At 41.9% G+C, this 15218-nt stretch overlaps 1 protein-coding gene across 2 annotated transcripts in view; it reads right to left on the minus strand.

Moving 5' to 3' along the window:
- The window catches only part of GABRB1 (gamma-aminobutyric acid type A receptor subunit beta1), a 368333-nt gene that overhangs the window by 81405 nt on the left and 271710 nt on the right, over positions 1 to 15218 (minus strand). For both annotated transcript variants that reach the window (XM_008140278.3, XM_054723776.1), the window contains exon 5: positions 953 to 1035. In XM_008140278.3, coding sequence (XP_008138500.1) covers positions 953 to 1035 — 83 coding nt within the window. The remainder of the gene's footprint in view (positions 1 to 952; positions 1036 to 15218) is intronic.

Here is a 15218-nt window from a genome sequence, read left to right on the forward strand (position 1 = left end):
CACTCCCTCCCCCTGAGTGCATGAATTTCATGCACGGGGCCTCTAGTTCCTTAATAATCAGATAATTAGGAGTACAGTACTATATTTACTGGTATTCTTTAATAATACTATGAGGTCACCTGAATTTTTCCCATTTTATTTTACTCTTTTGATGTTTAGATCTGGGAAGAATTTTAGATGATTTAAATAAATATCTGTCTATTTCTCACATTACAGTAGGTGGCATTGTAATGCTCTGAATTTACTACTGCACCTTTCTGTGTCCCTTAAAACCAGGAAATGGCCTAGGCCTGGTATTCACAATAAATGGACTTAAATGCCTGCTTGTTGATGGCTATGAAACAATGATACAAAGTCAATGACATTAAGTCTCAGTGACTAAAATATTCAAATTGTTAAGAAAGCAATCAATGAAAACAGCCCAAGAAGACAAACCAAAATCAGTCGCTAGACCTGAAACATAGCAAGTCTTTGGCCCAATGCACCAGCACCATGGAGGTTTGTTCTTCCTATGAAGAAAGACGAAAGTGCACAAGACCCTACCATAGTGTTTTTCTAAAACACAACAATTTACAATCCTCCAGGTGGAGACTATCAAATCAAAAACAATCTCTTAAAGTCTTTACATACTAAAATCTTTTCCCCCTCTTGTTAATGCAGTTTAGGTGTTAGAACACCTTGGGAGAAATTCCACTCTGAGAAGGAGATAGCATGAGTTTATCAATTGTCCTGCTAAACTAAGTAGACTTTCCCTCATGGTTCAAAAATTTAACTGCATTGAAATGAACTTGGAGCCACCGATATAAGGGGAAATGTCACTAGAGTGGGAAACCCTTAAAAAGTTGGCAGCACAGTATAGCTGAAAATATCCTGTCACCTATTCAGCACGAGGTGGAATTTAATTGGGTCAAGCAAGCACCCCCCTTCCCACTCCCCTGTCCAAGTAACTCACAACTTTCAATCTCCAGAGTGCAGTTTTGTTCATCCAGAGGATATCTTCGTAGATCCATCATACATGCCGCTGTGGTTGTGATTCTGTCAGGATGAGAGAGAGAAAGATAGCATCATAAGGATGATGGCTTCCGTTTCCAGGCTTCCCAGCCCTGAATCATGTTACCAGTGGGCATAACAATTTTGTGGTTAAATGTTTTGAAGGCAGGCAGATTGAATTTGGGTCTTTCTTTGCTGCTAACTAGTCTTGTGAGCCTGGGCTATTTAATTGAGCTCTATGAGCCTCAGTCCCCTTATCCATCATAACACCTACTACATAGGATGAATGGCAGTGAGAATTAAAAGAGAGGTGTGCTCCACAAATGCTGGTCATTATTATAGCTATTTTTATCCCATGGCCCTTCCTATAGCATCCTGGCAATGTCTCTGCCAGTATCTTCAGCAAGTCCTGCCTAGGAGTAGGTCATCTACATTATGCATCAAAGCCTACCTTCATCTCCTGCTACAACTTAATAATAAAACAACAAAACCTGTCCTCTATAACTTTCAGTGCCTAACACTACCCGCTATTAGAGAGATTTGTCAAATTCATCTCTGAGACCCTGGTCCACCTATACTCAATATAACTAGGAAAGAAACACTACCTTAGGATTGGTGTTCATACCACATAGTCACCAACTCCAGTTGAGCTTATGTTTTTATGCAAATCCAAAAACCCTGACTCTAGATATCTCACCTGGATTTCCATTATCCCTCCATTTTCACTTGCCTGGGCTATGGAATCTGAGAGTAACTGAAATTCCTAGGCTATCCACTCTTATGAACATTGCGTATTACCATGGAATTGAGAAAGTGCTTGTCTTTGAAAAAAAAATGCATGGTCTTCTCTCACTAAAGGAATGTGTGATCATAATGTAAAGAATTCAAAATATTCAAATTTAATAATAGAAATTTTCCTTGCTAATTTAATCCCCAGGAACCACAACATTTGAAATTTTCCATGAATATTCCATGTACAAATAGGAGCACAGCTATATCTTCTTATAGGACAGCTTCTTAGACAGCTGCCCACCTGCTCTGAACCTTTCTTGTTTTCATTAACAATGCATCTTGGAACTGGTTTTATATCAGTAAATAATAAGCTGTCTTAAAAATTTTACTGCGATATGTTCAGTTGTATGGAAATACCATACTTTATATTCCCAGTCATCTTTTGATGGACATTTACACTGTTTCCTGTCTTTTAATTTTGTTTTGTTTTAAATATATTTTATTGATTTTTCACAGAGAGGAAGGGAGAGGGATAGAGAGGAGAAACATCAATGGGAGAGAAACATCGATCAGCTGCCTCCTGCATACACCCCACTGGGGATGTGCCCGCAACCAAGGTACATGCCCTTGACTAGAATCGAACCTGGGACCTTTCAGTTCACAGGCCGACGCTCTATCCACTGAGCCAAACCGGTTAGGGACTGTCTTTTAGTTTTACAAATGAAGATGCGTTGAATATACTGGTATACACTACTATGTGGAAAGGGAATGGTTGGAAAAAGGTATATGCATTGTAAGTTTTGCCACATTGCCCTTGGTAGAAGTTGTGCCAATTTACGCTCCCACTGACAGTGTATCTAAAGTTGACAAAGTACTCTTCATTCCTATGTTTTTTGAGGCTGCCAAGGTGACTTATTGTTTTGGTCATGTGTGTTAACCTAACAGGAACCTTCTTCTTAAAAACACTGTTACAAAAGACCCTAATCCTTTCCAATTTCTCTCAGGCTTTCCTTATGAAAGATGAGAGTTCACAGGATGAGCACTGGGGCATTCCTTTTGAAGCCTTTCATGGACAGGATGTTGGTCAATGTAATCAGATTTATTTGAGCAATAGGCAAAAGCAAAAAAAAAAAAAAATCAGGTTCAATTTATAAAACATTTCTTCAAAGTGTTTTACAAAAATTTTAAAGACTAGTTATATTCCAGAATATAGCACATGAAATGATTTTATTAGATTCTTTCTTGATTCCTGCTCTTATAATTACATGCATTGATTAATTTTTTTACTTAAAAAACATATATTGCATATTTTTTGTTTTCTGAAAATACAATTTCACAAGCTTGTTTTTATGGTCTGCAAGTGTTTTAAAACACCTTAATGAGACAACACAATACATATTTTTAAAATGTTTTAGAAATTATCTATATACCCTACTATAGTATTTGTTTAACAGTTTCTTATGAGTAAAAGGATCATGAAAATTATCTATAAACTAGAAGCCCAGCGCATGAAATTGCATCGCCCCACCGTGCTCACAGCCCCACCCACCCATGCTGGTTTTTGGTCATTATGGCGTTAGGGCCATGGGCTCTTTATATATATAGATTACTAACATGTGTCAAGTCCTATGATCCTATCACTTAGCCAGTGGATAATTTTCCCCCACAAGGGACACTTGGCAACATCTGTAGACGTTTTTGATTGTCAGGCTGGTAGTGGAGGCCTGATACTTGCATCTAGTCGGTGGAGGCCAGGGATTCTGCCTAACATCCTGCAATGACCAGGAAATCCCCCAACAATTGTCTGTTTCAAAGTGTCAGTAGTGCCAAGGTTGATGAATTTGGCTTCATGGTGGTTTTCAAACCATTTCCTTTGAGAAAAACATTAATGAAACAAAATCTTAAATAGAAGCTCAATCTATAAAATAGAAATAAAATAAGTAAAAAGAGTATTTTGTTAATATAAAATTATCTTATAAGTTCAATGTTGACATCTATTTTAATGAGCATGCAAATTTGGAAGCAGGAATTATAATTAGGGCCTTAAATCTTCCTCCGCAGCAATATTTTTCTGTTGAATTTTATTAGTATAGTATTGAGAAAATCCTAATAGTGAAAAATTTGTTTCTAAAAATCTTACATGACCAGTCATAGGCTACCCTGAATTGGGTTAAAAAAAACACACACCCCATACCTGTGACACCTCTATGATCAATGACACCTTTCTACATGGTTCAGATACATTCATAGGTAGTTGATCTCTAGCAGGAGCTTACTGATGGATTAAAAGGAAGTGTTACTTGCTTCAAAGCAAAAATTCTCTATGCTCTGCATAAATTAACCTGGCTGCATAAGTTAATATTGTGGTGGTCTTGAATGCATTAAAATGTACATAGGACACCATATTGTGTACTTGTTTTTTTTTATTATAGTTTTAAATAATTATAACATTTTAACATAAAATTAGAATGAAATATTATTTGTGGGACTGTTAACAAGCTTTAGAGATACTTGAAAATAGCATTTGACTCACACTGGTTGACATATCTCACTTACTTTACCTCATTTTCAGAAAGGTGTCATCTGGTTATTAACCACATCACATCAAAATCAGGACATGCCTTGAAACCTTACGCTGAACCACTGATTCACACATTGTGAAGTTCTGGAGTTTTTACAAAGCAATTTGAAAAGCTAACAAAGCTTTGTGTGTAAAATGAATAACTAATGTCTCATGTGCATGGATCCTACAGTTGCAAGTAATTAAAAAAACACCCAACTTTTGGAAAGCATAACTGAACTTACTATTGCTATCTTTTATGATCAATCCATTCAGCAATCAATAGATAAAATAAATCTAATTGATATTATCTTGGGAAACCATACATCACACTAGAGACTTGTCCATGACTTGATATTTTTTCAATTATGATATCCTGGACAATTTAGTTTCTCTTGCCCCAAATCCTATTAAGATACCAAGAAAAGCTGAGTAATCATAACTCAGAAAGGGCGGGAATCAAGGCAGCTCCAGGAAATTGAGCTGTAGGACGTGCCCAACTTCCTCTGGAAATCTCTGACATTAGTGAAACAATTTCCTTCTTGGGATCTATTTGCTCCTAATGTACAATACCCCAGAGTATTTCCTTGGTTCAACTTGGATTAGGTGCCAACTCTCCCAAAATTATTTAGTACAAGCTGGAAGGAAAGTCACAGGTGTACAAATACGGTCACCAGGAGTCCACAAGGGTCCTGAGAAGGGAGGGATCATTGAGACTTTGACAGGACCCCCCTATACAAGCAGGTACTCAGAAAATGGTGTTGTGGCCTGTAGAAATTTATGCAACACAGCGTCAGTCTCTGCTAATTTAAGGGATTGCCATTTCTAGGTTTTTTTTTAATGCTTATGGCTAAATTTGCTGAATGCTTTGGGCTCTTTATGAGGGAAAAAAGGCTCAGAAAGAATTCCCAGGATCATTAACAAATGATCTGGGTGAGAAGCAACAGTGAACATCTCTAAGAATGAGTACTCCCTCCCTGTTTTTCCATTTGTTCACATTGCTGAATGCAATTGCTCAGCAGTAGTTAGTCACCTCTGCAATTAATTAACACTTCTATGGAAATGTGCTCACATTGTGGTGGAAGCAGCCTGATAATCTATACCTATGGAATCAAAGGTGCCAAAGATTAAAAAACAAAAACAAAAGAACAAAACTGGATGGGTTGACCATTTCAAGCTTAAAATGGTTTTTGAAATTTTTTTAACTTTTCACACTCAAGTCATTCATTTTGAGTGTGTAAAATTATTATTATTGGCCAATAGCAAATGAAGGTAGCATAGAGTATTACCAGCTAAAGCAAAAACATTAATTCCTGTTTTTCTGAACATAGACTTCCCAGAGGTTCAGATTCATGACAGCATAACATCCATCTGTCTTCTTTCAAAGACTTTTAGAATGGCTTACATTATAATCCAATTTATTGACATTTTGAAGGTTAGGTCAGAACAGTATAATAGGCTGTTAGAAGCTATGGTCCCGTGATACTTGGGAGTGAATGGAAATCATATTGCTGTAGTATTCATTTATGAAGGTGTATTCTACATGGTCACTGACGGAAAAAGTCACTGTGATTACAAATCATGTATATTTGATGTCTAAGGGCAGTGTGACCCTCACTGCGGACAAAACACAATCCAGGAAGACCTGGCCAATGAGTAGCTCAAAATCTACACACACACACACACACACACACACACACACACACACACACATGCGCATACACAGACGTACATAGAGAGGACTTTGCAAATACTAGTAAGAATGAACAAATTATGTACATATGGTTGGGATTTCAATTTTATAGGGATGAGCTCCCATGTTTTAAACTTAATTTCTGTAGAACTTAACTGTACCAACTTAATAGAATCTGTATTAAGAAACTTTGATGCCCTGACCGGTTTGGCTCAGTGGATAGAGCATCGGCCTGTGGACTGAAGGGCCCCGGGTTCGATTCTGGTCAAGGGCATGTACCTTGGTTGTGGGCACATCCCCAGTAGGGGATGTGCAGGAGGCAGCTTATCGATGTTTCTCTCTCATTGATGTTTCTAACTCTCTATCCCTCTCCCTTCCTCTCTGTGAAAAAATCAATAAAATATACTTAAAAAAAAAAAAAGAAAGAAAGAAACTATGAGAACAGAGAGGGGGAAAGCCTGAAAATGCTGAATTCTAATCACACTCCTAAAATTGGTAAAATTGATAGTGAGTCGCAATTTTAAGGTTGATATCAGTATCACTTAGTAAAGTTTGTTTGAAGAATGGCTTCTTTGGCCTCGAGGCTGCACCCTCAATCCAGGTGAAGTTTATCACTCAAAAAAAAAACACCAAAAAAAAAACTGATGAGAAACTGATGAGCAAGCTTATCCTCAGTTATAACCACTGAGTACATGGATTTTTTCCCCCTTAGCTAACACTTACTGAGTGGTGAAAATAATCTGTATAATCTTCATAATTGGTGCTGGAAGCTAATTCCAGCATGTCATAAATGCAAGTTTCATCAAAAGGGCTGAATCACATATGTTATTGCCTGTTGGAAATGGCTAAAGGCATTTCCCCAAACCTGAAAAGGATGCATAAATGATTGCTTGCTACCAGACAGCTGAGGGCATTTCAATCTACATGTTATTGCCTCCTACTGGCCAAACACCTGAACAACTGTAGGCAGTTTCCCCAATCTGACAATGGATTCTGTATACCAAACCTTACCCTTTGATATGTATATCTACCTTGCCTTAGGATAAATTGTGTTAATAAAAAGCAAGGGGTCCAGAGAGACAGGAGAACTTGGTTTCTTTAGCTAAGTTTTCTCTGGTTCCCCAAAATGCCTTCCAAAATTATGTTTCATCTCTGGACTCTTGATTAATTTACACGCAGCGCTTTTTCCAGATTCCTGAGCCCCTTCAAGAGGCTGGATTAAGACCCCTGGCATTAACTGGCATCAAATTTTATTTTGGGTAAAATACCATGTTTAGGAAAATACCTTGGTATTTGAAGGTGAAATCCTGAGCATGTGAGAATAAACAACTAATCTTTTCTGTCAAAGAACAGTTTAGATAGCCACCATTTTGGACTGCGTGACTTGGCAGCCACCATGTTGGCCGCATGACTTGTAGCTTCCCTGGGGGCCGCCATCTTGAAATGGCAAAGGACAACCCCTACCTTTGAATTAGCCAATCATGAAAGACTGTGCGCCTGAGCTCCAATCAAGAGTGAGGGACAGGTCACGTGAGTCAGGATTAAAATGCCAAGCAGACCACCTGCTCAGTGTGCGCGTGCTCCCAGACAATGTGCATGCGCACCCTCCTGCACAAAGTAAAGATACTGCCTTGCTGCCTGGCTTCTGAGTACGCTTTGTGTTCTACCGGGATGCCTAATTTGGGGGCTCGCCTTATTTCTTACAATTTGGGGATGCGTCCAGGATACCATTTGTCGTCACGGGGAAATTGGACCCCTCTCCTGAGGAGGTGCACCCCACTGTCAAGTTGCGGCGGCCTTGGTGAGGAGAGACAGCCATGGACCCCTGGGCTGACTACAAGCTCAGGACCGAGAATCAGCCAGCAACACAGGAAGGGCTCAAGCAAGACCCATGGCACTCAGGTAACCTCATGATAAGCCAAGGTGGGAAATTGGACTGAGTACTACTTTGGTGATTGGGTATCCTCGGAGGTCGGGCATATGTGACTGGGATGTGTCTTGGACATAAAGCAAGTGCAGAGTTCTGATCTGTGGTTCCATTCCCTGCGAGGGAAGTGGCCAGAGAGGGATGAAGCAGATCTCAGGGAGTATGAGAAACTTCCAATATGGGGGGTTGAGTACATAGTCACAAAGGACCTGCCAAGGATGGGAAATAGAAATTCTAGGTCTAGGAAAGACATTCCCTTGAAATAGTCCATTGGGGAGAATGCTGAGATTCGGTGGTGGGGTGGGGTCGGGGGGGGGGCAGTTCCCGCTTCAGGGACAGAAGACATTGTTCTGCTTTAGTGGTTCTTAATGCAGGGGATTCTGTGGTGTAAACTTTTAGTGTGTTGTGCGCGCCTGTATAAGACTTTTTCAGTTTATGTCTTATGTCTTTTTCTTGTTTAATTTGTTTAAAAATGGGCAAGTTCTGCTTTGGGAAATCCCAGTTATGTGTGGTGAGAGGCTGAACACGTGACAGAGACTGCAGGAAAGTCCCACCAGCTGCCAAGAATTTTTTTCCTTGGGGACTCTTCTTGCTCTCCCTCTCAGGGTGTTAGCCACCAGAAACTCTTAGCTAGTGAGATTTCTGTCTGTGTGGCTGTAATGTAATGTTGGCTTTCTATCTTTTAGGGACTTTAGTTGGCTCTTCCCTGGTTTATGAATGTGGGGAAGAAAGCTATGCAGGCTGGGTTGGGCAACAAGGTGAATGCTTCCCTGATAACGGGCAGTTCTTGAATGAGAATGGACCACATCACAAGAGTGACTCCCACGTCCTGGGGGCATATGACTCCCAGCCAGGTTGGTATGTCCTTTGAACGAAAAGGGTAATCATGGTTAACAGCATAATTAAAATTTCCCATAACCATAACTAGTTCCCAATGTTATGGTTTTCCCCATAACACTGGGAGGAACAGATCTGTAGAAGTACCCTCTAGCAGTGAGGTGAGGGCACTCCTGTTCTTATGGAGAAAAATAAAATAGAACTTTCACATTGAGTTATCCGTCTTACAAAATTGGTCAAGAAAAAGCTTTAGGTAATAATTGGCTTTAAATTCTCAAAGTTGATGTAACTAAAATGAAGGATTTATGATAAAGCTTTTCAGTAATAATTATAAATACGTTAATAATAAAAGTCCAGTCACTCAAGAGGAGTCTGACTGTGCTCTCTGTTGGAGGAAGGGGCCAGTCGTCCTTCTCCCTGTAAAGGCAGAGAGGCCTAAAAGAGAACAAGGGCAGACAGAAGGGGGATCCACTTGCCTTGCCTTCCCCTCCCTATGTGACCGGGGGACAATTTGAGGGAACATCCAAGATGGCGATTTATAATTCCAGCCTCCCCCTCAGGTGGAGGGCTGTCCTGATAATGCTCCAACTGGCCCTGAGGCCTCTATGCCACCAGGAACCACCTTTTCTAGGTTGTGAAAGGAGCTGGAGCAGTGTAAAAAAAAAAAAAGAGTTAAAACATCTGCTGGAAGAACCACATGGCTCAGCTGACCAGCTGGACCCATTTTTGGGCCCACAAGTGTATATGTAGACCCGAGTTAATGTCCATCTTGAGAATACTATTCTCATGAAAAGAAGGGGGAGTTATTTGAAGGTCGGGTATGGATATCTGGGAAAGGGAGCATATGGGTCACAGAGGAAAAGGAAGGGACCCCTCACTGAGCCTTTAGATCCCAAGGCCACATTCTCAGCCCCTTCCCAAAGAATAGTTTCTTTACTTAACAGTCCTGATACTATCAGAAGCTGAACTCATCACCCGAACCTTAGCATGTTATTACTAAGGAAAAATGTGGCAGTTTTGAATCCAAGCAGGTAGAGGTCTGGGAACAGGCTATGGGACCTGCTCCCTTCTCTCCCCACCCCCTTCTCTAGCCTCATATGCCTATACATAATTTTCCAAAGTCTTTGATAACTTAAAGGTTTTGGAGCATTGCTGGGTTAAATTATAAACATCTACATATTCTGAAATAATAGAATATTGAAACATTAATTAATTTGAATTTGCCTCTTAGGGAAAATACTGGTATAGAAAATGGATTTGAATCTATTAATGAATAAGTCTTGTATTTTAATTGAAATATCTCTTAAAATGGGCCATTAATATCTCTTAATCTGAGACATATTAATTACTTACATACCACCTAAAATTAAGGTTTCTAAGGGTTAAGAATTCTAAAATTATGAAACGAAACTATTGTTTTGGTATAACAGAGAAAGCATGAGACATGAAAATACATTTTGAAGAACAAAGAAAGTGGTTTCTAAAGCTGATTATTTCTGAAAGTTATAAGGTTTCTAAAGAAAGATTTGTGAAAGTTATAGAATATTTGTAAAAAAAAAAAAAAGTTGAAAAAAAATTGAATAAATGACACAGGCCTATAAGCCAAAATAAATAGAATAGGGTCACTGAAATAATTAAACAGCAACTTGGAGCCATCTAATAAACCCTATCTTTCCTAAACCAAGGACACTTATGAGTAAATGATTTGCATTTTGCCTCCCTAAACAGAAAGTAAATAGCTTATATCAATGTACTCAGGGAGACTGATAGCAGAAATCCAGTCAGTATTATTTGCTAACCACACCCAAGGACAAATGAAGTTAGAAAATAAACCTTATTTTGGTTAGTCCTTTTCTGAAGCAAAAATTCTATAAATTGTTATATATTACTAGAGGCCTGGTGCATGTAATTCATGCATGGGGGGTCCCTCAGCCCAGCCTGTACCTTCTCCAATCCAGGACCACTTGGGGGATGTCTGTCAGTTTAGGCCCGATTGGGCTTAAACCAGCAGTCAAACATCCCTCTCACAATCCTGGACTGCTGGCTCCTAATCGCTCACCTGCCTGCCTGCCTGGTCACCCCTAACTGCCCGCCCCCCTCCCCGCCGTCCTGGTTGCCCATGCAACCTGCTTGTTCAGTCGTTTGGTCATCCCTCACTGACCCCCCTACGAGCCTGGTCATAGGCAGACATCTTGTGAGGGTGTGAGGGTTAATTTGCATATCAACTCTTTATTATGTAGGATATTAATCAGGTAAAAAAAAGTAATCTTAGTTGTGGGAACTGAAGTTTTACTAGCTTATGTTTGTGTTTAATACCCTCTTGTCGATTTGAATACTATGTAATCTTTTGGTAGTATGGGTTTGACAACCTTCCTAGGGTTTAAATTTTAAGAATTTTTTTTTTAACCTAGAGTTGACTGCTGGCTCCCAACTGCTCGCCTGCTTGCCTTCCTGATTGCCCCTAACCACTTCTGCCTGCCAGCCTGATCACCCCCTAACTAGTCCGCTGACAGCCTGATTGATGCCTAACTGCACCCCTGTCAGCCTGTTTGCCCCTAACTGCCCTCCCCTGCAGGCCTGGTCACCCCTAACTGCCCTCCCCTGCAGGTATGGTTCCCCCCCCCCCCACTGCTCTCCCATGCAGGCCTGGATCCTCCCCAACTGCCCTTCCCTGCAGGCCCAGTCACCCCAAACTTCCCTCCTCTGCCAGCCTGGTCACCCCTAACTGCCCTCCTCTGCAGGCTTGATTGCCCCCAACTGCCCTCCCTGGCAGACCTGGTCCCTCCCAACTGCCCTCCCCTGCTGGCCTGATCACCCACAACTGCCCTTCCTTGCAGGCCTGGTCCCTCCCAACTACTCTCCCCTGCTGGCCATCTTGTGTCCACATGGGGGCAGCCATATTGTGTGTTGGAATGATGGTCAATTTGCATATTACTCTTTTATTAGATAGGATTATTAGATAGGATAGAGGCCTGGTGCACGGTGGGGGCCAGCTGGTTTGCCCTGAAGGGTGTCCTGGATGAGGTTGGGGGTTCCCTTGGGGTATGGGGCAGCCTGGGCGAGGGGCCTGTGGTGGTTTGCAGGCTGGCCACACACCCTGGCGACCCAAGCGGAGGCCCTGGTATCTGGGATTTATTTATCTTCTATAATTGAAACTTTGTAGCCTTGAGTGGAGGCCTGGGCCTGCCAGCATGTGCAGAAAGTTTGGCTTCCTCCATTGCTGGGGAAACCCAAGCCTCCTGCTTTCTCCATGGCTGCAGCCATCTTGGTTGGGTTAATTTGCATACCCACTCCTGATTGGCTGGTGGGCATGGCTTGTGGGTATAGCAGTGATGGTTAATTTGCATATTACTCTTTTATTAGATAGGATAACCAGCAAAGGCTTGTTAACTATACTCAAGACGCAGTTAAAGGTATAGCTTAAGAACTAGATGCCACCAGCAGGATGACCTGGGAGAATAGGTTGGCCTTATTAGATAGGATAACCAGCAAAGGCTTGTTAACTATACTCAAGACGCAGTTAAAGGTATAGCTTAACAACTAGATGCCACCAGCAGGATGACCTGGGAGAATAGATGGCCTTCTGGCAGAAAAAGAAGAAATATGTGTAATGTTGGGGGTCAGTGTTATACATTCATCCCTGACAACACAGCCAGAAGGACCATCACTGAGGCCCTGCAGGCATTGTCAGCTTTAGCTAATGAGTGAGCTGGAGCCTGGGATTGAGGATCCTTTTTCTGATTCACTAGATAATGGTTTGAAAGTGGAAGGGAGCGACGGTATCCATGTTCACCCCTTTGATTAGGAGTTACAGTGATGAGATGTTACATCATCCCATGTATTATCCAAAGGTTACCTGAAACAAAACATTGACCAAAACAGCAAATTAGTCTTCTCCTAGACACTGTAGTAGAGCATGAAAGTCAATGAATGTCAGCCAAGTTTGAAGAAAAGAGTTTAAATAAAGAAAAGGGGAGAATTGTGAGAATAAACAAGCCATCTTTTCTGTCAAACAGTTTAGATAGCCGCCATTTTGGACTGCGTGACTTGACAACTACCATGTTGGCTGCATGACTGGGCGCTGCCATCTTGAAAAGGCAAAGGTCAACCCCTCCCTTAGAATTATCCAATCACGATAGACTGTGTGCCTGAGCTCCAATCAAGAGTGAGGGACAGGTCATGTGTGTGTGTCAGGATTAAAAAGCCAAGCAGACTGCCTGCTCGTGTGTGTATGCTCCCAGACCATGGCATGTGCACCCTTTTGCACAGGAGTAAAGATATTTGCCTTGCTGCCTGGCTCCCAAGTATGTTTTGTGCTCTACCAGGACCCCTGAATTTGGGGGCTTGCCTTATTTCTTACAAGAATGAGACAGGAATGGTGAGAAAACAAAAGGAGATAAACTGCTATGTAAGATTTAAGAGGAATTTAGGGTATGGGAAGCAAAATGATGGAGTAACAAGAAAATTTTAAGAACAGTCATATTGAATAATCAATTTTAAGATTTTTGTATTGCGATGATAATAAATTTTTCTCTATTTACCTAAGCAAGCCTGCCCCCAAACACAGAAAAAATCCTGATGTAAATGTTTTATTTTTATTCTTAGAAAGGGGCTGCATTCCATATCTTGGCAGCATTCATGGAACAGTATTTCATAAATTGAACCAATTCAGCAAAAACTCAGTTCTGAAACCAATTCAGAGCTTCAAAGTCAGAGATGGCCAAATCATGTAAGCCCCATGGGAAGCCTCAGTAATCAGGAAGAAGGTGTTGAAGTCTCACAAATAATGGATTTGGGTTTTAAGCTACTCTTATTGGGATTGTAAGGGGTAGAATGCCCTGAGATAATATTACACTAGGATCTTATATGAGAAGGCACTGTTCTAAACATCTTAAATACTGTATTAGTTTCCTATTGCTAAAGTTACCACACATTTACTGGCTTAAAACAACATAAACTAATTTTCTTATAGTTCTGGAGGCCAGAAGTCCTTAAATCCAGGTTTTAGCAGGGCTGTGTTCCTTCTGCAGGCTCTAACTGGGAGTCCATTTTCTTGCCTTTTTTATCTCCCAGAGGCTGCCTGCATTCCTTGTTTCATGGCTCCTTCATCCATCTTCAAAGAATATCTGCTACTGTCCTCACCTCTCCTCACCCTCTGACTGCCTTATATAAGAACATTGGGCCCCTCCGGATAATCTCATCTCAAAAATCCTTAAGTTAATCACATCTGCAATGTCCCTTTTGACATGTAAGGTGACTTATTCACTGGTCTTGAGAATCAGAACATAGTTATCTTTGGAGGACCATTATTTTGACTATGACATGTGTATTATTGGATTTACTATGTAAAATTGAATTTTTACACCAAATTCAAAGATAAAGAAACTGACACCTGATGGGATTAAAAAATGTTTCCAAATTTACATGATCTGTAAATGGTAGCACTGGGATCAAAATTATATATATACTAGAGGCCCGGTGCACGAAATTCATGCATGGCAGGGGTGGGGGTTGTCCCTCAGGCCAGCCTGCACCCTCTCCAATCTGGGACCCCTCGAGGGATGTCCAACTGCCCGTTTAAACAGGCTCAGACATCCCTCTCACAATCCAGGACTGTTGGCTCCCAACTGCTCACCTGCCAGCCTGATCACCCCCTAACCACTCCCCTGCCAGCCTGATTGATGCCTAACTGCTTCCCTGCCAGCGTGTTTGCCCCTAACTGCCCTCCCCTTCAGGCCTGGTCACCCCTAACTGCCCTCCCCTGCAGGGCTGGTCCCCTCCAACTGCTCTCCCCTGCAGGCCTGGGTCCCACCCAACTGCCCTTCCCTGCAGGCCCGGTCACCCCCAACTTCCCTCCTCTGTCAGCCTGGTCACCCCTAACTGCTCTCCCCTGCTGGCCTGATCACCCACAACTGCCCTCCCTTGCAGGCCTGGTCCCTCCCAACTGCCCTCCTCTGCTGGCCATCTTGTGCTGGCCATATTATGTCCACATGGGGGCAGGATCTTTGACCACATGGGGGCAGCCATCTTGTGTGTTGGAGTGATGGTCAATCTTCATATTACTCTTTTATTAGATAGGATAGAGGCCTGGTGCATGAGTGGGGGCCAGCTGGTTTGCCCTGAAGGGTATCCCGGGTCAGGGTAGGGGTTCCCTTGGGGTGTGGGGTGGCTTGGGTGAAGGGCCTGTGGTGGTTTGCAGGCCGGCCACGCTCCCTGGCGACCCAAGCAGAGGCCCTGGTATCTAGGATTTATGTATCTTCTACAATTGAAACTTTGTAGCCTGGAGCGGAGCCAAGCCTCCTGCTCACTCCGTGAAATGGCAGCCATTTCTGTTGGAATTTATAGTTGAAACTTTGTAGCCTGTAGCAGAGGCCTAGGCCAGCCAGGGCTGCAGAAGCTTTGCTTCCTCCATTGCCAGGGGCAACACTTGCCTCCCGTTCTTTCCAGCTCCGTAGCTGCCGCCATTTCTGTTTGTATTT

This window comes from Eptesicus fuscus, chromosome 2 (assembly GCF_027574615.1).
Source record: "Eptesicus fuscus isolate TK198812 chromosome 2, DD_ASM_mEF_20220401, whole genome shotgun sequence".
Lineage (NCBI taxonomy): Eukaryota > Metazoa > Chordata > Mammalia > Chiroptera > Vespertilionidae > Eptesicus > Eptesicus fuscus.